The 27,528-nt window shown below is 38.5% G+C and overlaps 1 protein-coding gene across 3 annotated transcripts in view; it reads left to right on the plus strand.

Moving 5' to 3' along the window:
• The window catches only part of grik4 (glutamate receptor, ionotropic, kainate 4), a 304,795-nt gene that overhangs the window by 136,166 nt on the left and 141,101 nt on the right, over positions 1-27,528 (plus strand). For all 3 annotated transcript variants that reach the window (XM_035953556.2, XM_023281819.3, XM_055012535.1), the window contains exon 3: positions 14,619-14,752. In XM_035953556.2, coding sequence (XP_035809449.2) covers positions 14,671-14,752 — 82 coding nt within the window. In that variant the 5' untranslated portion in view covers positions 14,619-14,670. The remainder of the gene's footprint in view (positions 1-14,618; positions 14,753-27,528) is intronic.

A 27,528-nucleotide genomic window follows, 5' to 3' on the forward strand; every position in this document is an offset into this window, starting at 1 on the left:
CTCTCTGCTTCTCTTTGTGTTGCCCTTGGTGCTGCAGTGTTGTACAGTATGATTGAGAGTGTATATCCCCCTGGAGTATTTGGTGAGTCGAAGTCATTTAGCACAGAGTGTGAAGGGCATTATATGAACGCTAACGCACACACAGATCAGGGTCAAATATACACCAGTTTGACCTCTGAGGTGTGTATGTACAAAACATTGCCAATATTATACCTCTAACAGAATTTTTGGTTTACCGGGGGTGGAGCATGTTGGGAGTGGGAGATATCTGAGAGGAGATAGATCAGATGAGCATTTGTTCCACATCCATTCATCTTTGATTCAGCCATGCCCTTTTCCTCTCATTCTCTCTTCCTTTCATTTCTCTTCTTTTGCCTCATGAAATAACACTTATTTCTGCCTCTCCACAGGCCACTTGTGAGGTTATCCTGTATATAATTCCGCTGGGCACTTCCAGGAAAATTCAAAGCACTAATCTTACACAATTGTAGGTGTGATTTAAGAACTCATTACAGCTGATTGTGGATTGCGCTCTCTTGATTTATTGAAAGCTTAAATGAGTACAGATCACGCTGTTCACTATACATTCAGTGGAGTAATGATGAAAGCTATAGACATTGTGGTATTTCTTGGCTGTAATTAATTGTGAAGCAGTATGTGTTATGCAAGTACAACACACTAAAAGTCATGCGAGGATGCTTTTGAAGTGATGCCATGATAATTAATGTTTTTTTTAGGATGTGGCAGTTACACTTTAAGGACAAACTTACTTTTTAAGATAAGAAACTTTATTGATCCCTCACCGGGGAAATTTACATATTACAACAGATATTTTTCAGAAAAGTTTTGAGAAAATCTAAAATATTTTGGAATGCTTTCTGACCTTGCACGATACAAATACGTAGTGGCTCCATTCAAAGAATACAGATGAATAGCCACTTGAAGAAAGCCAGTATTTTAAAAGAAGCTGAGTCACTGTGTTTTAGGATTATCAAGTCAATAGTTTCACACTCAATGAACATTAATGATTGATTGTATACAGATTGTTCAAAAGTGGTAGCACTCTTGCATCGCATTGAAAGAATGGTCTTTTCTTTGTGAAAAGTGATGAAATTAAAAGCTCTTTTGTCATGCATGCCTGACTGCCTTTGGTATGCCTGGAAAGATATAAAAATAGCTAAATTTGTGCTTGTTCTACAAAAGCTCTTCTGAGATAGCCTTGACAAAGTTGTTGACAACCCTGGGAAGTGGTGATGAATGAGTAGATTGTGATGATATTTTAAGCAGACTATTGTCTTTTATTAGTATCACTGGTGTCGCCAACCCTGTAATCAGTTACTCAGCCTATTTGAAGAGAGAATCTAGTCCCAGAACTTGTCATTGTGCTTTTATACACACTCTGAAAATGAACACAAAAAGGAAAAGATGAGAATTTTCACTGGCCATAATAGGGGGAATAATTGCCAAGAATAGTGAAGGCTACAAGACCATCTCTGTGTAGCCTGATGTTCCTTTGACCACAGCTACTCATATTATTAGGACATTTAAGGACCATGGGACCATATCCAACGTCCTTGAACATGACCACAACAGGAAAATTTCACCGAGACTGAGCGGAATGATTGTATAAATGTGTGGAAAGAACCAGCTTCATAGCAGATACAGGCTGACCTCCGAGATCAAGGTGCAGTGGTGTTTGAATGTACTATACTTTGGTTTTCTGAATGAAAGTGGGCTCCATGTAAGAAGACCTTTGAAAGACAAGAATAAAGACCGCTAGCTGGAGTAAATTACATGATGACAAATCGCAGTGGTTCCAGGAGACTGCCCTGTGTCCTGCTGAATTTCAGCGTTTTGATAACACATCACATCAGCTACAAAGAACAGAACACCATCCCCAGTGTGAAAAACCGTGCAGACTCGGTTGTATCATAGGGTTGCTTTGCTGCATCTGGCACAGTGGCTTAGATCTGTGCAGGACACAATGAAACCATTCTGAAGCAAAACATACTGCCCAGTGCCAGAGAGCTCTGTCTCAGTTGTAGATCATGGCTCTTCCACCGGTGTAATGATCCAAAACGTACATCAGAAAGGTCCCAGGACTGGCTGAGACGAAAACATTGGACCATTCTGATGTTGCCTGCCCTGAATCCTAATTTTAATCCAATTGACAATTTATAGAAAGAGCTGAACCTTTCAGAGAAAGCACCAATTAAACCAAAGAGAACTGGAGCAGTTTGCCTGAGCAGATTTAGACAAAAATACTATTTGAAAAGTGTGGAAATTGCAATAACAGCTTCAAATGGGTGTACTATAAAATACTAGATTGAAGTTTCAGTTATTTTTGTCCCTGCAATCCATGTTATTTATTAGAATTATTATATTTGTTTTATTTGATTTAATTTGTTAAATTAAACAAGCTGAATCGTGAATGGTAGTTACTCTTGTCAGCCTGAAATTATTTCAGAGAAAATTATACAGGTAATAGTAACCTTGGTCAACACTTATATGCTGTTGAAAAGCGATTAATCTTCACAGAAAATGTGAATGAACCTAGTAGAAAATCTTTTGAAAATTTGGAGCTGTTCTATGGGGGACTCATGACAGCACAGCCTTTCCGATGCAAAGTCTCTTGTATGCTTTGCACAAGAATGCAACTAAGAATCTAGCATGTAAAAAAATGTATTTTATGTATTAATGGGTTATTTCAAGTAGAGTGTTTCCCTTTCTTAGATTTGGCCAAGCTTGCAATATGATACATTAAAATAGTGTACAATGCAATGAATAGTTGAAATCCTCGTCAGGCAAAAGATAGCAAATAACACTGGGATGTCACTCAGCCTGTTGACATGTAGCCTTTTTTGCCATCAAGGCAACTGTAAATTTTGCATTTGTAAAATAAATGTTTAGCTGAATAATGTCATTTATCAGACAAGTAGAAAGGAATGAATGCTGATCCAGTGAAGAGCTTTGTTTACATGTGTACATTTCCCCTCATTGAGTTAGCTATTGATTAGCAATTTGTTATCTGCCACTTTTCACTCCCATCTGCTTGTGGTCTTGACTAGCAATAAGTGAACAAGGAGAAATCTGAGGCTGCTCTCGATAGCCTACTCCATATCTACTTGCCATCTATTGTCTGTCCTCTCCTCAACTTGTTATGTACTGCAGCTGCTTTGGGTTAGCCATCCTCGCAGACTAGGTTAATGAGATCATATGGTGAGTGCCGAGCTCACACATTACAAAATACACTTTTGTAACAACAACAGATGAGCTGGTCCTGCAGTATAATAATGATGGGTTCGAAGACAATACCAAGGCTGTATTAATTTATCCACCAAAACTGGTGGTTTTTAAGTAGCCGGAGGGCAATGCTCATTTTGACACTTCATTTATGTGAGAAGATTATTGAAAGTTGGACTTTTCAACTTGCAGTTAACAGAAATATGTGAGACCACTGTTTAGTTTAAAATTCAATTTGCCATCCTTTAGGGATAATTCCATGTTGTCATCTTAATATGGAGCCATTTAGTGCTAAATCCCCTCCTAACTTCCAAAACAGCTTGGTGATTTTTTTAAACACCTGCTATGAAACTGTTAAATATTGATGGGATGGGCTCAACTGAGCTCATCCTTGACTAGAGGGTTGCATCAGATTTGGTCATTTTCTCAGTTTATCCATCTTTAGTTGCAACTTTGCTTCCCATCTCACACTATCAGTGTCCTTGCCTTCAATTTTCAGGCTGTTGTTACTGACAACACAGTTTTGTTTCCTTTTCCTCTATGAAACTACCCACATGCTGAGGTCCACACTGAATGTAAATTACATGTTTATTCAGGTTTTGTTTAACGTCTTGTAGAGTGCAGTAGTCGTACTCTGTAAATGAGATGCAATACAGAGAGTATATAATTACTTACTGTGCATCTGAATGTATATATGTCAGCTGCACATTAAATTTTGACATGTTCAATATTCTGCAGAACAAAATGGTCCCCCTGTGTGTTAATTTGCATTGTTTGAACCATGTAAGTTAGATACATTTGGAACTCTAAATTGCCATAGGAATGAATATGCGTAGTCAATTGGGTTTCCCCTGCCTGCTGAATAAGACTCCAGTTCTTTCAAGATCTCGAATAGCTTGTGTGAAAAATGAATTAATGTTTTTTTTTTTTTTTTTTAATTGATTAGTCAGTGGCTTTGCTGCAGAATTAAGCATGTTTTCTCTCTTGGTGAGCTGGAAGTGCTGATATGGCTGCAGAAGGTTTGCAACCTGGAGCTGCACAATGGCAGGACTGATTCGGCTGCTATAGCAAAGATATCTAGCATAGTGACAGAAAAACAATAGATACTTGTACCTCTGATGAAGACTCTGGGTACTTGTAGACACATTGTTGTATAACATGTCTATCCTCAGTAAAAATAGATGAGAGGTTACACTGTTGTTCTACTTTACATTCCATTATACCGTAGCTGTGTTATATCACTTGACTGCTTGTTTCAATTCTTCTAGACTCCCAAAGTCTACTGTTAAAGTTCAGCGTTCACTTATTCTCACTCTGGTTATGGAGCACTGGATGTTGGACACGAGGTTTGTACTTCTGGGAGTGTGGGATTTTCAAAGGTGAAACCCATTTCAGATACAGTTAAATTGTTAAAGGAAAAATAAACTGCAGAACAGTGTAGGAAAACTGACCAAGCATATTCCAAGTTTTAACTTATATAAAAAATTTCCAGATAGACCACCTCTGTGAAAGCTGTGACAGTCTTCAAATGGACTCCCCACCAGTCAAGATTGAGGGTAGATTTGATGTAACCTCTTTGATTAGCGTGTAGTAAGTCTGGTTTTCTTACACTTGCCGCTCATGAGCTGTTGCAGCATCGGGCCAGTTTCTGTCAGTCTCGTATTGCCCCTCACTGGGAGACTGCTGAGATTTGGTGTTAATGAAATGTGTGTTTACTGCTGGGAGATGTTGGTTGACTTCATGCTGTTACAATCCAGCTTATTCCAGAGCAGAAACTCTGAGGTCATTTCAGAGCACTGAATAATGGAGCAGTAACTGATATTTTTCATATCCAAATACCACTTGCTTCTCCATTGTTGAGTTCATTGTTTTTACTCATGTCTAGACATTTCAAACTGATATTCTCTTTGAACTCACTGTAAATATCCACCCAAGGAGCATACATCCCACATGCATATTCATTTCCTGCAGCTTGTGACAGTCAAACCTTCTCGAACATCGGTCACACATCACTTATTTCCATCTACAAGTTACTTTTGTGCCAATTCTGTGACTCCCAATGCAACCGTACATGAATATATGCAAATATGTGTCTCATTATGCATCTGACTTGTCTTTGGTTGAAACTGTCAGTTTTAATAGTCCATTTGCAACTGAATTACACAAAGTTTGATGTGTGATTGACGGTTTTGATATTTGGATTGTGTAAGCTGTTGCTCTGACAAAGCAAGTCAAACAGCTGTCAGACCAACCTGTTCTGTCATTCGCCGATCCTCCCTCATGTTGGCCTGTTGACACAGTGCAGACAATCTATCTTGGTTGTCAGATTGTGAAACCTCGTACTGCGGTGTTCTCAATGAATGCTGAGTGGTTCATTTTGTTCAATGTACATTTCAAATAATGCCTTTTTTTTCTTGCCAGTATTTAAAAATAAGAAATGTTAGTGGGACACCTAGCTGATAACTGTCCGTGAGCTAACATTCATTGCAACATGAGGGTAGGTATTCTGTAGAAGGAAGTGAAGCAGCAGTGATTTTGTGTTCACCTGCGGTTGCAAAATGAGAACACGAGGAAAACACTTGTAGAATGATCCCATCATTTTTCCAGATTGTACATGCTAAAAAATTCCTCTAAATCAAAAGGCAATCAGCCATCTCACCGAATTCTCCTCGTGTTTTCTCAGATCAGTTCTTTTGAATACTCGTGGCAAGAGAATTGCGATTATTACCAGATTGGTGTCTCAGGATGCAGAGCAACTAGCTTCTGTTGCCAGGCAGTCAACATGATTAATATCTGAGGTTGACATTGATGCCAGCTAGTCAGTCAGTAAGCAATTACCACCCCCCCATCAGTATATTTAAGGTGAGGGTCAGAGTAGAAGTTGTTGTATTTATAGCCGTCTACACCTCTCTGGAGCCAGAACTGCTCTCGCTTTATATTGGTTTACTCCTGCGCTGTTCTGAATGCCCACCTGTAATAAAATACGGCCACTTCTTTTGTGCATCCAACTGTGTATGGCAACTCACTGCCAAAACCATTTGCAGTAATGTTCCCTAAGCTTTTAATCTCAAGAAAAGTGTTGTGCGTGTCATTAATCGCAGTAGATCTCTCCAATATTAAACCGTCCTCGCGGTTTTTTAATTTTCAGCTAAAATAGAGACGAAACTGTCTGCTGCAACTGCACTTTTCACTTGGCTGCTCTCAAACACATACCTATGCAGACGACAGGGGAAGCACTGGGCTGAGATTTGACAACGAGATTGAGGAAAATTTGTTATATTGCTTTGGAGTGTCTGTTTTCCTCCTCACGGAGTATAAATACAAAGGTCTGTTTGTCAAGTCTGACACTGATACATAACAGCAGTTTGCCGCAAGACTGTCAGTGTGCCCCTGTGTTTTTATGAAAATAGAATTTTAACAAAGATTATTCTTGGTGTCTGTGTTTGTGTTTATGTGTATATCGTGACTGGCTGTGTTTTTTTATTGAGCAGGCACGGTCCAGCCAGTGGAGAGAAGCATATTAATAATTTGTCACAAGAAAGAATTGCCACACCATCCTTGAATATACTGCAAATGTGTTGTTTTCTTGCAAACCAAAGACCTTTATCAGTTTTTCCAGTATTTTTCAATGTTTGAGCTGAAAGAATTAATGCTAATTCAACCAATCCCCACATTATTCTCACATAATTATTGCCATCTATAACCTATTTATCTGAGTCTTTTGCATATTGTTACAGTTCTTTATTTATAACACCAGTAGCATGAAAACATTCATTTTGTAGATATATGTTGTCTCTTGCTGCAACCAATTACAGATTTTGAGTTTAATAAATTGTTTAACGCTGTATTCATTGTGTTCTGGCTTCTAAGGGAAAGAGAAAAAATAAAACATGCTTTGCTCTGGTTATTGTGTTAGCAAATAGCTCCCTCCTTACATACAAATAGCCTTCTAGACCATATTTTGAGACCAGTGAAATCTTCAAAAGGGAGTGACTCGCTTTTTTCTTTTAAATTATAGTGTACAATCTTTATTATACTGTATACTACATCTCAAACCTTCTCACTGTTTTTAAAGCCTTGTTCAGCACAGCTATGATTATAGCGCAATCCTTTTTCTCTGATTTCATCTCACCATCTTAGCCTGCACTGGCTTTTTGTGAGCAAAGAAACAAAAGGAGAGCTACAATAGCTGACATTTTATTTCACGATCCTCAGCCTATTCAGTATTCAGGGGAGGCTTACACTGAAAATGCAATGGATACAACTCTATACAGTATGATTGCCTGTCTGTCTACCTATTCATGCCAACTCACTGTAAAAGTAATCTGTGCCATTGTCCTCTTCATTCCTGTACAATCTGGTTTCTGCAGGGAGACTTCTTGTAGATTCTGACGCTCAGAAATAATCATCACAGCATTATATTGCCATGAGGTATCTCTTCAATGTGTCAGTGTTATAAAGGCTAAAAATATCGATAAATCCTGCAGCAGTGGCCAGTCGAAATCTAGCAATTAATATTTATTCTTTAAACTTTGGTGAAGCACAGGAACTGTCAGCATTACTAAACCTCAAAATCACTCTTCAAAACACATAATACACTATCAGTATCTGCATTAGCTTAATGTGTCTGTATCTTATAAACAGACAGTTTTGCCTTGAAGCTTTCTACTTTTCCAAAATGTTCTAAAATACAGAAGATTTTTTAAAAGAAGCAGTCTACAGAGTTGTGAGTTTCTGTCTTAATGGAAGAACTAAACCTGCCTTTAAGGAAATAAAGAAATTGGTCAAATAAATTGGTGCCAGGATTATTTGGACTCCAGGCTTGAAGAGAATGAGTTTAAAGAGAGAGGATGCTTTGGATAGAATGTCTAAAGAAACACTAAGAAAAAATGGAGGAAATTAAAGAAAATTAAATGAATCAAACGCTCTTGGAGTTGGCACTCTGTTGCTTTGCGACACACATAGTTGGTATATGCGATCTGTGGTATGGGCACAGATTAGAAATTCATGAAAATAATATTTACGCCTAAGGATACCAAGGTATTTCATAATTTATCTCCTACTCCCAAATTTCCTCACCTCTCACTCGCTGCACCATTTGTTTACTTGTGTTTTTTTCTTCGTGAAGTCACAAATGTTACTCGTTTGCCTTCCAAACATAGCCAGTGTTTTAAATGGGGAATTATGCAATTTTGGTGGTTCTGCTTAAGTACGCTTGCAGTCCTGTAGCAGGGATATGGATCAGTCTTTGTGTTTCTCAGATGAGGAGCTGAACTGAAGTTGATGTCATAGATTTCGTAGTGTTGAAAAATGAGGGTAATCATTGAACTTAATTTTCATTTTACCTCCATATTGAGTGTATTGGAATTCATGCTGAACTCTAAATGAATGAGCTGATCTCAGTGAAGAGCCATTAGTGTTACAGATTGCATTGACTATGAGTCTAAAGCCTGCCAAGGCTTTCTTCTCTGCTCAGCAGTGATTTAGCATGTGAAGACCGCTGCTACATATCTGAGCTACCATTGACATTGATCAGCCATATTTACTTTCAAGGGTATCGGATCGGCTTTGTCTATGTATTTTTTTCAACTTCCCAGTGCAGTAAAAGAAATAGCATCCTGTCTGTGGAAGTGGTAAAGCTTTCGGCTGCTAACAAGCACAGTGCCATCGTTTGTGTTGGAAATCAAACTCGTTTAAAGAAATCTGTGTCTTCTTGTGAATCCTTTCTGTTCTTTACTAAAACATGTGCTCAGGTGGTGGTTCTATGAAAGCATTTGACTTTGTTGAAAACATGCTGCTCTAAAGTCAGGCTAATTGAACAATAAAGTGCTGTAATCCCCCATGTGCGTAATGATATAAGCTGCAAGGAATTTTCAGTACTCAATTAATTTTGGAATGGGTCTCTCATTTGATGCTGTTTCTCTGTTTTTTTTCTCTTCTGTGAACCTTGAGGGAAGAATTTTGACAGCTGTTATTTGCATAGTTTTCCTAGAAAAGGCCTGTGAAATGATCCTGATGTGCTGACAGTCCTATCCAACTGTTCCCCAGGGCTCTCCTGAGCAATAACTATGAAAGGCAATGTGAAAACTCACAAGACCTGCCTTAATGCTATCCTCGGCAGTGTGCAGCTGAACGTTGCATAAAACCTAACAGAATAAACAGTAGGCAGATTAAGGTAAACCTAATGTAATTACTTATTTCACATGGTTGGTTCTCAGGTGTTCACATTGCAGTGGTTGAGGATTTAGTTTCTTCTAACCAGTGTGGTCCATTAGGTCTGAAATAATTCCCATTTCCACAAAAAACCTGCCAAATAACTGTGTATAAGCCTGTTGTATTACTCAAAAGGAATCTGCTTCACTTTATTCCTTTTAGTTAAACTGCAGTGCAGGACTTTCATCCCCCTTTTTGGTAGTGAGAGTCATTACACAACACTGTGGATGCGTACTTGGTTTTTGCTCCTAGTTGCTGTTGTCACATCCAGATATAAAGCCAGGGTTGCTCCTCTCTTCAGCTCTGGCAAACCAATCTTTCCTGGTTAAAACATGACATCACTACTGCTGCACCAGCACGAGTGTGTTGCAAATGTCTAATATAAAACTGTGAAATGCAAAGAGTATTACCTGCTGATAGGTTTGATCAGCACTGTGTGGACTCATTGAGCAAGCCCTGGAATGTAATAAACGTTTATTTATATGTAAAACACCCTTACTTTACAGAAGGGCAGAAATAACTCACGCAGTAGCACGGAATCTTTTCACAAAGTAACAACAGTTAAAGACAAACACACACAGTCACAGAGTTGACTTGCATGGTGCTCATAGACTCGTACTGTGACAATGGCTCATATGGTTTTACACATAATTATCAATACTTTTCTGTGGGTTTCTGAGAAAAAAACACTTTTTCCATTCCCCTTCTAGACCTAAATTTAAATTGGAGCAATGAACCATGAGACAGTGTCTTGATGTTAACAAAATATGCCACTGAAAGGAATTATTTGCCATAACCCATCACATGGGATTTTTTTTTTAGAGATAGATCAGTTATTGAGCTGGCCTGTTATTGGAGCCAATATTCAGCATTTTACCTAGTACTGGCATTGATATTTTTTATCAATGTCTTATAAAATAAATGTAAAAAATGTGCTTCACTGGTGCTGACACAACCACCTCTCTCCATCTGTAGTCACCACTCTGTGATTCTAAGTAATGTCCTGCCTACAGCACTGTCTGACTGGTTACACATCACCAGGAAGTTCTATTTTTATTAAACTTTTGTAAAACCTTAGTAAATAAATGCATGTCACTGAAGTTTTGTGTTGATGTTTATGTTATTCTTGTCACCAAGATTTTTTTTTTTTTTTTTTAAATTTTCATGGCAAGTACACAGATATTGGTCACATCAATTAATAATAATCAGTGCTGGCCCTGAAAAAAATTGTAGCAGTCTACCCCTCATGGTAGCCATCAATCAATTTATTGCCAATCTCTGATAAAGCATCTTGTGTAATTACTGCATGGATTCTACCCTGAATGGACATATGTTGCCCTCAGAGAAAAGTGATGCAAGAGGTACACAGAGTTACATTATCATCATGTTTACAGCAACATGAACTGGTGCTGAAAAGAAGAAGAGCTACTGAAATAGTGTTACAGTTATACCTCATGGGCACAAGTAAGCAACACAAACCAAAACTTGTGTGAAACTATGTAAATTAAATGAAAAAGTTGTGCGCAAAACTCTCCCACTATCCAAAAGAGGTTAAACTCCTAAGTGTTGTCCACTGCCTTGCAACAAACTCTCCTCAACCTTAAGGTGAATTGGACCAGCTTTTGTAAGACCTTGCCTGGAGTGCAATTCTCTCTCTTTAATCACTGCCCACATCTGAAGTCTGGATAGCCAGTTGAGACACTCTAGATAAACAGTTCTTCCATCCAGAGATCACATACTTTCTCGAGAGACAAATGGAATCACATTTCCAATAAACCCAAACAGCTGCAAACACACAACAGTGGACTTCCTCCTGATGAAAATGACATTGTGGCTGCATATCCACCTCTGTTGGCTTTGTGCCTGTATGAAAATAGAAGCACTGCTCAGTCCGGTTGCACTAATCTTTCAGTCTGGTATCTTCACAGGTGTACTGTCTGACATTTGGATGCTTGTCCTCTATGTACCCTAGGAGATCAAACCAGCTTACTATATTTAGGAGAACGACTCAAAAGAGGCTCTTTGTTTGTCCTGTCGAAAATAAAGTCTTTTATACAGTTCCAGTGTACTTTCTAGTCCAATATATTCACTCTGGTTGCACTGACCTTGTCACTAACCCCTCTCAGCATTGCTAAAAAAGCATAGAGTGTCTGTATGAACATAAAACACTGTCAAAAGAGAAGACACTGTCCTCTATCTCTGCTTACCAGAACCACCCACTCCTTCGCTGCGTAAATGTCAAATGAAATAATGCCAACCCTTGATGAAAAGTGAATAAAACTTGTATTTATCAAGCATCAGAGAATTGCTTCAACAAGCTGTGATGAGTTAGAATAAAGCTAAAAATACCATAAATTATATTAGTGCTTTATATTAGTAAATCAAGTTCTAAAATTAATAATGGCATCTGTGTTTTTTTTTTTTTTAATGTGCACTGAACACTTTCAGAAGACTACGAGATGGAATCTCAAGTAATTTATATGAAGTAAAATTTAACAACAATGAAAAAGTGTCACATCTGTAATTGCACGTTGGTAAAAACTGAATTAATCACTTTATTCGGTGTGATAGAAATGAATAGTTCATTTTCAGCCTACATTTAAATCAAACAATCAATCAAAGATTATTTCTATTACACTTTACAACAGCCCAAAGGGTGACCAAAGTGCTTCACAGTGAAAGACAAGAGAATCATTTAAAACAATACAGTAACTTTAAACAGGACAAACAATCACACTCGCATTCACACCTACGGCCAAATTTAGAATAATCAATTAACCTCAGCACATTTTTGGACTGTGGGATGAAGCCGGAGAACCCAGAGAAAACCCATGCATGCACAGGGAGAACATGCAAACTCCATGCAGAAAGATCCCAGGAAGGTCGGGACATTCTAGCTGCAAGGCAGAAGTGCTAACCACCACAATGATTAAGTCTTTTTTTGGGCATTTCAAGGTGCAAAATATAGACCTATTATCACCTGTTAAGGAATACTGCTGTCACTCACTGAGAGTCAAATGATTGTCCAGCCAACGAATATAAATCCAATATTCATTGACACCTATAGGGAAATCACTTTCTCCTTAGCTGGTAAATTCTTCTCAGTGGTTTCCTGATAATTGACAACTGTTTTTGTCTGGTGGCTTTTATGCTGAAAACAGCTACCTGGCAGAAATACCCAAAATATCATCTATAGCTGCTTCATACCAACTAAATTTAGCCAAATGATACCTCTTACATTGTTTAATGAGAAAGGCTGTTCAATTTTTTTGGACGTTGTATAAATGCAAATTGCTGTTGGCATGCTCAGTGTGACCCATCTGTATTTAAGAACATAACCAACATACCTTACAACATGACCATGTTATTGCATATTGCTGGAGCTGGTGCACTACATGCAATCACAGCTTCTACCAAATCAGAATGGCTTTAGTTCCCTTTTTTGTAGATGAGTAGATGGAGCAATTATCCTGAACATGGACAAAATCAGCCATAGGAAATTTCAGTCCAATCATTGTGTTTGAAAAAGCTTGTTCTTTTAAATCAAATATTCTTCATCTTTTTGCACATGGAGTACATGTGCATGTTTTTCCTGTCACACTTGGTTAGAAATCCTAATAGTACTCCAGCACTTCTAAATCCTGAGGGAGATACGGGTATTTTTTTAGGTTCAGAGGGTAGATGAGATGCATTTACTACAAAGCCTAAAAGAAGGGCCAGACACACGTGTCCTTCATGGGGTGACTTGAAGGTCAGCAAAGACTGATTTTCCAGCTATGAAAGCTTCAATAAATATGGGGTTTGCTTTTCCTGTACTATTCCCAAGACTAACCCCATCTACAGGCCCCACTGTACCTCATTATCCTCACTGCTCTGGGCTTTTTGAAGGAAAAACTAGAATCAACTTCTCTCTCATTTATTATCTCTGCAGCTAAAGCTCTTTTCGGTTTTCACCTCCCAACATTAATGTTTTAATGCTTTGTTCTTAATCTCAGTGTAAAATGATTTAAAGATCCCTTTTGGTGAAAATCAGGTTTTTTCCCTACCTTGGTAACAGGTTCATGTGGTGTTTTTGTAAGCTAGAAGATATATCTGAGGGAAAATAGTCTACCATGACTGAGCATTTCCACTTTTTACACATTGTAGTTTTATTTTCCTTCTCCCCATATTGTATTCCTTTGAGCCTTCTTTAAAGAAGTGGCTAGTTTGTTCCATGTGTGTTTTGTTCAGAAGTGCATCCTGTACAAACGCAGCACATGATTTAATATGTTCAATTCAAAAAGAGAACTCAACCATAATAGTTATTCTTCTGTTCCACACATCAGGCATTTATGCTGTAAATTTGTTTTCCAGCATTGGTCAGCCACTTTTACTATGTTAAAAAAAATGCTTTCAGCAATCTTCTGCCTGTGTCAATGAGAGGTAGCCATCACACACATTTGCTCATTGAAACAGTGAAACAGGTGAAATAGAGTGTGGAATGAAAAAGGCAATGCTGACATAAAAAAGCCCTCAACAGTAGATCAGAATGTGAGAGACATGAAGTTAAACTGTATAGAAGTGAAGCGTGAGAGGTCGAGTACAGAGGCAACAATAGCTTTATTCATACATGATGGACACACAGCTATAACCCACCTGCACCCTGGCAGTAAGAAAGACGTTGCAGCTTAAATGCTTGCAAGAAGTCTACGTGCTGCATGCATGAAAGGACTTTATTTTCCACCTCCTACACAGTGGAATATGTGACTAGCAGATGAAGAAAAGAAGGACTTGGACACTTCAGTTCAATGCAAAAAATGTAAAAATAAAGACAAGCTTTTACTCTTCCTCACGACACATGTTTGGGTCCATACAGAGTAAGACATAACTCACCTTGTTTGACTTTTGACTGCCTGCCAGAGAGATGAAGAGCGATAACATCTTTCCATCTGTGACACAAATAACAAAGGCCTAAGAAACAAACTTGCTCTTACCCGGTAATACAGAAAAAACAGCACCAAGGAAGCAAAGTCATCAAAATTCCCATGGGCCCCTGATTCACTTAGCAGCAAAAGAGAGGCAAAGTGCTGTGTATCTGCAGGTTTATCAGTATGCTGCTTGTGCGTGTGTCCTTGATGTTGGATGATGTATAGATGGTGTGCTTTCCTCTGTATGTTTTCCAGGTGGCTGTGACAGGGGCACCCCCGGGGCAGGACCCATGAGGAGTCATAGAAGATGCTCACAGCCTGGGCGCTTCTGCTCTTCTTAGCCATGTGGGTGAGAAGCACCTCTGGTGGCCCACTCTCCTTCCGAATAGGTAAGTTGTGAAACAAAATTGTACTAATGTACAGTTTAGCAATAATGGAAAACACTTGCTGCAGCTGGAAATATGTTTATTCTATCGATTCTGAAACATAACAAATCACACTTTTAAGAACTTCACATTCTACATGCATGCAAGTGATGTTTTTAACATGTCCTTTGGAAAATGAGTACATGAGTGACTTTCAAGTTAAAATGACATTACCATAGAAATGTTAACTCAAACTGAGCATCAAGTAACTTCACAGTCTCTTAAGAGAAATTCAGCCAGTACTGTTGAGAAATACCTATATTTTCCCAGTCACACTTGGCTTGAGGCATCAAAATGCTCCAAGATATATGTGTTTATGACACTATTCTGACCGGCTGTGAAATAATCAGCCTACACATTAAATGGTCTACATTTGCTATGGAGTTTAGGCTAGAAGGCCATATACCATAGACATTCCTAGCAACAGTTAACTGTTTTTTTTTTAGAACCGATAATATGTGGATGAAGGAGTTCCATAATGTACATGCTTTCTGCTGTCTTTTCATTAATACACAGTGTGACAGCTTTGACTGACATTGTGTAGCTATATCGTATGGATAGTCACCAAAAAAGGAACTACAGTCAAAACATTACACATATTTAATAGTTCTGATTCGATGACTGTGTAACATGGATATAATAATTTAACTGATGAGTCGAGTTCTGTTTTTAATTAGCTGCTAATCTTTCATGTTTAATATTCATTTAATTAATGTTCCAACCTCTTTTTCTCCTACACGCATGCTATAATTGTTTTTGTTCTCAAAGTCTAATAGATATTTACATTTTTACTAGTAGTGTAATGTAATCACATTGAAACTGTCAGAGGTTGTTTATGCTTGTCAACTGGTTAATCTATACCATCTGGTTCATGCATGGGCATCATGAGTTAATATTCATTAGCCCAGTTTTGTTATTTAATTCTCACACAATAAATGTACCATAACCATGATATTAGCATAACCCCTTGCAAACCATAATGTGACTCTTGTTAAATCCAAGTATTAGCCTTACTATTGATTTTGATGTTTAATGTCTATAGGTCTGGTTTTTACACTGTTGTCAATAACATCTTCAACTCAGTAGACATGTCACGACATATTGTGGCATTATGTCACTGTAGTAGGTTCAGCGTCACCATGGCACCATTTAAATACTACATTAGTACCATTACTTTAGGCTAAATTGATGGCATTGTTCCACCAGAAGTGCAAACAGTTTTAGACCATGACAGAAAAATTGAGCAGAAACCGCTGTGATATTCTGCTCGTGGAAATGGTGGCAGACCACTGGACCAAGGCTGAAACTTACTCAACACTGCATCTGAGAGGGCATGGTTCAGAAGTCTCATAACCTGCCAAAGTAGGCTGGTAACCAATGGGGATTGTTCATTCTTGTTATTATTCTCAAAGTGTGAGCAGCTCTCTGACACCTTGTCACTAGCTCCCCATCTACCAGAAGTTTGACTGACTGTTTCTTTATTTATGTATAGACCCCGTTTTCTTAGATGGAAACTGCATGTATGCACTGTATATGGGAAATGGAGATAAAAATATAGATTGAGAATAAGATTGATTCTGCTGCTCACCATTGTGATCTCTCAGTGGCCAGCTTTACAGTCATAGCACGGTTGTCAACTTTCCGGAAGAGTTGAGACTGATGTTTGTTGGCAGAGGAAGTTAATAGCTCATAAGCTGTATACAACCCCTCATGTGGTTATTATAAAGCTATTAAAACATCAAATATAACTAAAGAGTGAATTAAAAATATGAATGCTTCTTAAGATGGTGTAGTTTTATATGTATTAAAATGTATGAAAACTAGTCTCTTCTGATGTCACACATTCTGGTGTCAGCGTGATAAAACTTCAGTGTATTTTTTCTGGCAAGATGAGTTCCATGATGATGAAAACATTGTTTAGTTTGAGAAAAAGTCCCGGCCTTACAGACTCATAAATACATATTGGAACGTTAATGCAACCTCCTTCTGATCTTGTGCCTCCTCCCTTTTCTTCTCCTGTTGTGCGAATGAAAAAAAGTGTCTTTATCCTTCCAGTATTTCAAACATTGACAAAAATGAGTCAGTTCAAACTGCCATCTTTGAACAGTATCACAATTTATTATTTTTGAAACAGGCATTTTTGTATTGCTCCCTAGTTTTTGGTCTTGTCTGCTCTGTCTCACAGCTCTGCCACAGCACAGCTACTGTTTGCAGAGTTTTTGGTGGATTGGCACATGATGCCTCGAACCATGTTCTGTATTTTGAAAACAACACAGTTTAAGAATTCACTGCATCAACACAACCAAGAACACATCATTCCTCGTCTGTGAATATTGCTGGATAAATTATTAGCAGCCCCATATATTTACTTTCCCTCTGCTACCCCACTCCACCTGACTGTGCAAATGCAGTGGTGGTTTATGTTTATCTCAGTCGTGTTGCATCATCGATGGATAATTAGGCGCTTGGCCTGTTTTTTCCTTTTCTTCTAATGTCATCTGTGCACAGCACCCATCTCTTTGCCAGTGCACTTTCAGTACAGGGCACAGATATGCACAAGCGCAGACACACACTGTGGCACACACATTTCAAAGCACACCAAGGCATGCAAACAAACACATACCCCCAAACACCAGCACAAACTCTCTGCCATTTGCGCTCCAGGAGATGGTATTTAACATGACTGTCCCTCGAGTCCTGCCTGGCTGGCGTAATGTCACTGTCTGGCCTTCTCTGAATGTATCGGTGCCAAAAACAACCTCCTATCCCTGCCACATTCCCCGCCAGGACCATCCAGTGGCCAGCAGCAAGCTCAGTGTAGGTGAACTGAGGAACTTCTCTTTGTCTGTCCTGTGCTGTTGGCAAATTCAGGGATGAAAATGGGCTTTTGTTTGCAAATTAGTTCATCTACAGGTAGTATTACAGTAAATCTACATACCATCCTATAGTATAGACTTTCAAATTGAGAAAATTGTTACAGACATAGGGTTGTTTTTCGAATTTTCACTTCTCTGTTGCAGCAGTGGTAGAAATGTGTTGGTTGCAATGCTGTTCTATATTGACCTGGGAAAGTATAAATTATTGATTTTGCTTCAAAACTCCTTCTAATAAGAAATGTTAACGCACAAGGAGGCTTAAAAAAACCCTCTGATGAAAATCAATTTTTGAACCTTGTTAACATGTCCATGTGATGTTATTGTATACTTTATTTTATACCACAACACTAAAATCATTTACAGATGAAGTGAATAACATCGATCATCTCATACTAATACATTCTGCTTGGAAACCTTGGGTCTTGACATTCATGTGAATGTTCATGTGGAATCACACCTTAGACCAAGCACACCCTCATGGAAATGAAGCTCCCCAGCGGCAGCAACCTCCCCCAGCAGCAAAATCCACCCAGCCACGCTGTAAAAACAGTAATAAAAAAGTAAAGCCTTGAGGAGCACCGCTAAAAGCCTAAAGCATTACCGGCATCCAAACTCCCCAGATCCAAATGTCACAGAGCATTTATGGGAACAAGCATGATCCATGGGGGCCTCATCCTGCAACCCACAGGACCCACCAGATCCTGCAACATCTTGGTGCTAAACATCATAGGACACTCCCAGAGGTCCCAGGTCCATGCCCTGATGAAGGGGAACTACAGAAGCCATAGCGCTGTATGCTAGAAGACAAATCAGGCAAAATAAACAGCCAACACCATTACTGAGCATTTCCACCATGGGACTGCAGCTCCCAATGACGATTTTCAAAAACACAGATTCAAAGAGCAAGGGTTTACCACCTAAGGAACCAACCCCATCAATTTATGAGGTGGAGCTTTCCATATCAATATTTTTCTTCAAAAATGTTCATGTTTCTGGGTCAAACATACTGTATATACCTGAATTAGTTGTAGGTGAGCCAGCAGGTTGAGCTACAGATAAATGGTAGACGGATTGGAGGAGATAGAGGTAAGGTTCAATTTGCATATTTATAGACGAGCGCTTGCTAAAGATGGCAGCAGTATAGAGTCTAATGTGTCTAAGCTGTTTAAATACATGAACATACTGTTTTGACTGAGAAAATGTCCAGTTATGTAGTTTTGATCAAATTAGTTTTTGGTTGAGAGGAACTTCAATTACCCATAAATAAAGTAATTCATGAGATGATATCAAAGAGAAAAACTCACATGTGGCATAGAGAGATAGATACTGTTATCAAATAACAAGCTGAAAAGATTTTTTCCAATATGGGACTATACTACAGAACACTTTAACAAGAAGATCTACTGCATAATATTACATGAAAATTCAGTTTGCTACCATATGGTGCATCTTGTTGTGGTGGGTGGTATTCCCAAATTAGTTAAGTGAAGAAGTGTCTGCCGTCTAATTACATGCAGCCAATAAGCTTCTGTTTATGCTAATTTGGTGAAATTATCTACCACACATACATAATCATTAGTATGAGCCAATGTCTGTTTATATTAATACAACATGAGAAAATGTAGGAAAATAGGGGATTCACAGTATCCATCATTAGAGCTACATTCGTCAATGCTGTCAACTTGTGTTGCACTGCAGAGTCTCCACTTTCCACTCCATGCACTCACTCGCTCTGCCTCCATCCAGTTCAATATCTGAATATGAAAGCCAATTACCAGCTGTCTGTAAATCAAAGGCAGTGGGAGGTTTCATAGTAGACGGGTTCCTTTTCGATTTTATAACCCCTATTGAAGTTAACTTACTAAGAAAAGTAGTGGGAGCTGGACAAATGGTGCAAAGTGATCACTAAGGTTTTGAATGTGTTTTTAATGTCACTGTTAACTGAGCCTCAGTGTAGTGTAAAACATATCTGTTTTTTTATGTAAAAAAAAAAAATAATAATAATAATCCAGACAAGTGCTTACATGAGGCTCTGTTATCTCAGTCTCCAGAGTGCTTTCCAGCACTGGGATTAACCACAGGCTGGGCCACCCCCTGGATGACCACTGATTTTAGCCTATTGGCTGTGAGCTCCCTCAAACACTGTAAAAATTCCCTCAGACATCTTTTTGCTCACCCTACAATGTTTTGTCTATGATACTGCCAGAGAGCAGGCTTTGGATTTAATTTTGGAGCATGTGTGGTGTCTCTTTAACCAGAGGTTAAGAGTTAATATTTATTTTCATTGAAGTCTGTTGTAAGCGTTACACAATGTCTCTAACACGAGCATTTGGTTTCAGTCAGGATCTTGTGTGTTGTCTTTCAATACCCTTAACCCTCTGAACCCCAAAACCCACCATCGGGATTGACAGGCATGTTATCTTTAAAGAATTGTCGAAGTTACACCATTTATCCGAGCCAGAAACTGTGAACACAGAAAGAAGTGTTGGATTTTCAACTTTCCAGCAGTTGTCCAAAATAGTCCATATTTTTAGTATGCATTGTATGAGAGCCAACATTTTCATCTCGCTGTTGGTTTTGTCTGTAGGCATTTTAAACAACAAAAAAAAAAGATTGTACACGCTGATGTCATATTTTTTTCAACTTTTGTCAAATATATAATCAAAAAAATCAGCTTAATTATTATTATTTTATTGATTCATGACACTAGAGCTATTCCATTGAGGTACAGGATTTTATTTTGCAGTGAAAAATGAGCCAATGGTGAGTGAAAATTTATCAGGAGCAAAAAAAAAAAAAAAAAAACTTCCACAAATTGCTTGGGGTAAATAGACAAATAATATGTGCAGTTTTAGTGTTTGTTCAGAATGTATGATAATTTAGATAAGCATTGGCTAACTGAATTGTACTGCAGCAAAAATCTATATCACATGGGTGACTGCACATTGCCAAAAGCTCACCTCTATGACACAGGACAGTCTGGTGCATGGTACACAGTTATTGCTTGACATTTAAATCTTTATTAATCCTTTGAAGGAGCAAAATATTTAAATAGAGATCAACCTGAGTCTCTTTAAACTGTGCATGTTATTCCACTGTTGAATCTGTGTGCAGTTTTCTTCACATCTTATCCTTGAATCTCATTTCAAGACCTCTGTATTTTGTCAATATACAACTCTTGGACTAATTTATGCAGCAGGCAGCAAGGGGATGTATTGAAAAAACACATATTTTTGCTGGCACTGACATTTATTTGAATAATCACTTCTCCGACTATTTTGTCCTTGGGGATAACTCAAGAGCCAAGATGCCTGTGTTTATTGGTTATATTTTGCCATTTATATGTTGAGTTTTTTTTTAGTTTTGCTCTCTAGTCAGGGTCGTAACAAAGGACAAGAAAATTATGCATCATTTTCCCAGCAACTTCCTCTTCCTCTTTTTTTAATGATGCCCTAGCGTTCACAGGGCAGCTGGGAGATGTAATACCTCCAGCATGTCATGTGTCTGCCTGATGGTCTCCTGCCAGTTGTACATCTCCAGAGGGAGAGGCCCAGTCGCATCCTTAAGATGCCTGAAAGTCATTAGCTTGCTTTTCTCAGGTCACCCCAAATTGTTAAACGTTACACTGTACCACACAGTATATGTCACTTTGGCCTTCCATATCCCCAAACTCTCTCTCTCTACAGAAGACTTGATTCCGCCTTGCTGCAGATAATCCCAACTCTGTATGCTTCTTTAAGCACAGTCCTAAAAACAACCTGACCATTCCCTTTTTAATATTGACAGTTTTTCTTTTGATAAATCTATCTTGAATTCATTTGTTTCATAATTTTAAGTACTTCTTTCCTAACCCTAACCACAACTTTAACCTAAAGCCAACCTTACTTTAACCAAGTCTTCGTGACGAATACCCAAGTAATACACACATAAAGTGAAATTAGTTTTTAGCAGACTTTATGATTCAGCTCAAAAAAGTGAATCTGAGGTAAATACTACGTTTACATACTTTTAAGTATCCACAAAAATGTCAGCAGGCATGCGGAAATTGCTCCAGTTTTGAGTGAGGTGTAAATAGCTGTTATTATCCATCAATACAATTGCACAACAGAGAAAAAGGCACAACAGCTGTCAAAATCCAAAAATGGGTGCCATGGCTTCTATACCAGCTGGGAGCATTGAGTTCTACTTTGCCACATTCAAATAACTGGTAATGTTTTTATGATTTTCTTTTTTATTTGTGCCAGTAAAAAAAATAAACGACTGTTTCTATTGTTTGGCTAAAGCACTTGGAAAAAAAAAAACACTGCTGAAATGTGTCTTTTCATTAACTGAGAACTGATTTATATAAATAGTCTTCTATTAAATTTGACACCTACTTATAATCACCAATCGTAATTTCGCTGTGCGAAAACACAATGACAATAAAGATTCTTGATTCTTGATAACCACCCATAGTGATGTTCTAACTTTACATACATCTTCAGATTTAGTAATAAGTCACTATACTGGGACACATGAGATACATTAAAGTTGCTGTTACTCACAAACACTCACACCTCAAGAGATCGAGCCGGAGACTTCCTAAACACAAAATTTTCACATTTCTTTCCATTACTCTGAAAGACACTTGCAGAGCATCCTGGAGTACTGAGGGAGCAGAAACCACACTGGCTCCACAGGAAAAAGTCAGACAAATCTTTCTTTGCTCCCTTTTCCCCACTCAGCAGGAGAACACGATAGAGGATCCTCGGAGGGATGAATTCAATTGGATTCCCTTTCTCAGCAGCAGAAGCTGAGCCTACACCATCTTTACCTGCACCCCCCAAGACTGGCATCAGTGGAGCTGTTAGGTAGCGTAGGATACCGTTTGTTTTGCGATAGATGGCAAAATGCACTGATCGTCCAGTGAGAACCAGAACACCCCCATGTTTGCATTTGTTTATGCCATCAGAAACACAAATGCTCGCAGTTATACCTGACACTCTGTGATCGCCGATTTCTGCTTTATATTTTAGTTTCATATATGAAGCACAGTTTTGCAAAGCTCCATTATATTTTGATAAAGATGTTTTTTTTATATTTGTGAAATCCTTTTTTTTTTTTTTTAAATTCCGACAATATTCGTGAATGCCAACTGCATTGTGGTTAAGGTGTAGTATAGCTTGGGTTAGCAAAAAAAATATTAACTGTTTAATTCAGTAAAAGTAGTGCTTTATACCTTCTGAAAGAAGTTTCTGGCCCTTGTTTTACTTCTGTTAAAATTTTGCTCACATTTTTTTCATTGCAGTATTAAATCCTGTAGCTCTCTGGAAAGAAGTCAAAAATTTCTTTTTGTGCAGCATGGCAAGGTTAAAATACCACAAAATAATGAAGACATGGAAAAATCATGAAGACATTTTCAAAAATAAATAGATTTTTTTTTATTTTGATTGAAGTGTGTAAAGTGATTTTGATAAAATTTTCAGATCTTAAACTTAGATTTTGTTTAATTTTTCTGACTAAAGGCAAGTCACATGTGAGTAGTAGAAGGTTTAAAATCCAACTGCTCTCTCTCATTGTTACAGTTTTTGCCCCTGATTAATGGTGTATTTTTTATAATCTTTCAAAAGTGTCTGTTTTCCGGCATCAGACGTACTACATGTTCACCTACAGCACTTCTTTCTTTTTACTTTGCTACATAAAGAGCATTAACTGTAGATATTGAACATACATCATGCTGCATAGTCATACAATATGAACATCATTTCTAGGTATGCTGGGCTCCTGTGTGCTTCTGTTGGTCCATGTATATGTGCACAAACATGTGTAAACTATGTGTGTCCAGACACTAAGGGCATGTAGGGTGGATCAGTGAAACTGAAGCCCACAGGTAGAGTCTAATAGTGTAATTAGCCCTGCTGAGGTAATGCCCACAAGTCAGCAGCACCATACTGTCAATTCCCTCGGTTCAGCTCCATCTACGCTCACAGTGACTTATTAAGGCTGGCTGCTAGAGCCACCATGGCTGAGTCATTGTGCCCTTGCCTCCAGTCAGGTTCATTCTTCCCTCATACGCTCTGATTTCAGCTGGCATCTATGAACTCATTTAACTCCCTGTTACGGGAAGAGCAGAGAAGATGGCATGTTGGGAGGGAAGGAGAGTAAACAACTGTGAGGGAAGTATCCTGTGTTTTGCTTTGAGATATCCTTTCAATTGCATCCACCTCTGTAGTGAAAATTTTAGTGACATTTTTAGACGTTTCAGAGGCTAACGCAGAGACTAACGTCCAGCTGAGGGGCCATGAGAGGTGACTTCATGATTAATCTCTCTGCTTTTAATTACTCAGCCATGTGCTGTGTGAGTCATTAGGTTAATGACACACAGACACGTGTACTCAGCCCTGAAGCTACATCGCACATTTGAGCTAAACCTCCTTTTAGGTGACCACCTGTTGCACAAGCCTTCTGCCCAGTTTTCTTTGATTCACTCAGCGAAGGTAATGAGGACATATTAGAATGACAAGGGAGCTTAATTATAGCACAGAGCTTGTGCTGGAGGCAAATAATGTTCTTTGTTACAGTACAAGTCAATCACCTAATTTGAAAGTGTTTGCTCAGGGTTTTTGGGAGGAAATAAATTGTTGTGAGTTGAATGGAGCCCACGTACAAATCCCAACCTCAGGCACTGACTGAAAAGGGGAGAGTTTATGATTAATCTCTAAGGTTTTAATTACCAGGGCAGGTGCTGGGACCAATCGTTTAGGTAATGGCAAGAGTGGCAGATAGGAGTGATGTTATGCAGTTCTGCACACTACTTTGCTCCTGAGCTTAGCACATAAATTATTCAGTGAATCTGATGAAGTCACAGTGCACAGGTATGTAGTGTGCGTGTACTTAGTTTTAATCACACACCCCAAAACAGACACAAAACACAGCGTCGTGAGTCAGCGTATCCTCCCTGGAACTGACAAAGACAAATGAAAATAAATGTTTGCCTGTGCACATGTGCATAATCCACTGTGTGTGCTCTCATAGAAAATGCTTCTGCTATCATCAGTTACACACAGACATAAAAACACTGGTAGTTAAATTATTAACAAACTAATTACAAGCTGCAGGGCGATGTTTGTGGATGTGTAATGAAGCTTGCCACATGCTGAGATAGAAGGCACAAGTGTAGTTCATATAAGTATGAGAATGAGCAGCATTGCTGTATCCCTTTCAGTCCTGTGGTGCTGTAGAATGAAGGTCATAACCGGGGCATCGGCTGAAGCTTAAATGGGATGAGGTTGATAGTTGGCGTAATGTGGAATGTGCTCATTAATTCTCATTGCACACATCAAATGTTGGAGCCATAATACCATTTCTTTGAATGTCCAATAAACCTAACAGATGTCAGTATTTTAATCTTGCAATAACTTTGAATCAGCAATACAAACACAGCAGATATGATACAAAACGTGCACAGTGAAATGGGAACAAATGCTACCTTTGTGAAAGTGAGTAAATGGGTAACTCCTTGATGACGTGGTTGCGTGGTGTTGTCCGCTTATGTCCGCAGAGAGTAACGTGTTAATAGAAATCACAAAAGTAATCATGGTTAGCCTGAATTGCAGGCTCTTGCTCCTTTTAACCAAGCTCCAGATAATTTGTTACACAGAATTATGTGAGAAGTCTTGGGAACTGTTGGAAGAAGATCTGACTGCTGAGTGGTTAAGATACATAACACACTGGTGCAAAAAAGATAACACCCAAAAAAATAAATAAATAAATACTTGGCAGATGATTGGATGAACCATCTCTCTGTCATTGTCTGTTACAGGCAACTCACACCTAAAATGCACTCATACAGTAGCAGCCTGTAGTTCCTGATAGGAAGCTGATTGGTCCGTCCATCTGTGGATTCACCACAAGTACATAGGTTGAATCCTGGCAATGTAACTAATGTATCTGTCCGATCACAATAAACAACAACCGTACAACCAACAACAGCCCAGCTTATGTACCCCTCTTAATCACGGTAACCCTTTTCTGTAGCAAGATCTTAAATCAACTGGGAGTCCTCTCCTGTTATATTGTATAAGTCTTAAAATATAGGTTTGCATTTTTGTTCCCAAGATCATCTTAAAACAATATTCACATGGCCATATGTACAATAAAACTGTTCTTGCTTGTTGTATTTGTGGCCATACTAACCACTAAACGATGCCTTTATAATGTGCTGCAAGTGGAATAGAACAAACTATATTTAGCTATAATTAAGTTTTTAGAAGATAATGAGGTTTCAGCAGCCTGATTGAATCAAATCAAGTGAATGTCATTCATAATTAGTTTTATTTCAAAAATTTCCTCTTTCTGTTTCCTTAGGCTATTGTATGTTATAATACAATAAAAAAGACATGGGAAGGCTTCAAATTCCGATAAAGCACGGTGCACCCTGACAGCGGGATGGATCCTGCCATACGCATGTGCTATAATCCCAATGTATTATATTAATAGTAATTAAGGAAGCAAAGAAATGAAGAGCCAAAGCAGAGGAAGGAAGGAATAGTCAAAAATGGTACATGAGCAGCTTTACAGCATGTGAATCATCCATGAACGTATCGTACAGAGTGAAGTGAAACTGCTCCATGCATGAATGCAGACAGATACATGAGGAAGATTATGTGACAGCCATAGCTGCAGTTAACTGTAGAGACATTCATGGCATTTTTTTCTGAGCACCAGTTTAGCTATTTTTTTTCTTCTTTTCTGTTATGTTGATCTAAACAGTATGTCAGTAATATAAATATGTAGTAATATGTTAATTAGCTATGTGTTCAGTGTTGCTTATGCTTCTTAGCCTTGTAATGCTATCGTCTTGGAGCTCCATACTTTAGTAGTAATGCTTTGTAAGGTTTGAATAGCAATAATGTAAAATGGAGGAGGAGGAGCAGCCTATAAGGCGACCCCACCCCCCGATGTAGCCCTCCACCATAACAGTTCTTTGCAGACATTCTCATATGGCAATTTGGTAAACATTGTCCAACCCTACTGAATATAAAGTATATCATTTACAATAACTAGCAGTTAATATTTTATATTGCATTTTCTCGAGATAAAAGTGCGGAAATTTTTCCACAGTTTATTTTTATCCATCCCACATTAGCACCCAACAATGCTGCATCCCCTGGACAAGGACATCAATTTCCTCCTAGGAGTTGCCGTGTTTGTGCAGTAGATCTTGACTCTCCTCATCCATTATAGTGCATTGTGGAGAGAGTGCTGCTTTTAAAGGGAATTAGACTAGATGATTTGATTAGTTGTGATTGATGCCAGCTCAACACTTATTGTAATTTATTCCTCCTGTTAAACCGTTTTACACCTGCAGCACGTGTGCACCACTGCTGTGCTAACGCCTTTGGTCTCTAAATGACTAAATATGTGTTGCCAGGGCCAACTGTTCAAGCTCCATGAACTTGTGCCAGTGCTTGCGCTTATGCCTTGACTCGTGAAAATATAGCTATAAATGCTGAAAATGCTCTGCTTTTTGTCCTGTGGAGAGCTATTATCTCCTGGCAGCTAGCAGGGAAAAAACAGCTTTTGTTGACTGCGTTTTGATTAGGGCAAAACAACACAACATCAATGCCACTTTCACACACACACCCATGCCTATACTGGCTCATGCATATACAGTATACAAGCATCAACAGGCATTTCCTTCTCTAACTGCACTGCCAGTAAACCTTCCTGATGTTCTCTCATTCAGCTGTTTGTTAGTCTGCTGTAGTGATGTTTATGCTCAGATAGCTACAGAAATGCTGTCTATTGAAATGTAGTGTATTGTGTATCCGCAGTACATGTCTTGACCACAACATTTCTGATGAAAAAAACAAACCTGAACCT

Source organism: Amphiprion ocellaris, chromosome 7 (genome assembly GCF_022539595.1).
Source record: "Amphiprion ocellaris isolate individual 3 ecotype Okinawa chromosome 7, ASM2253959v1, whole genome shotgun sequence".
In the NCBI taxonomy this organism is placed as follows: domain Eukaryota; kingdom Metazoa; phylum Chordata; class Actinopteri; family Pomacentridae; genus Amphiprion; species Amphiprion ocellaris.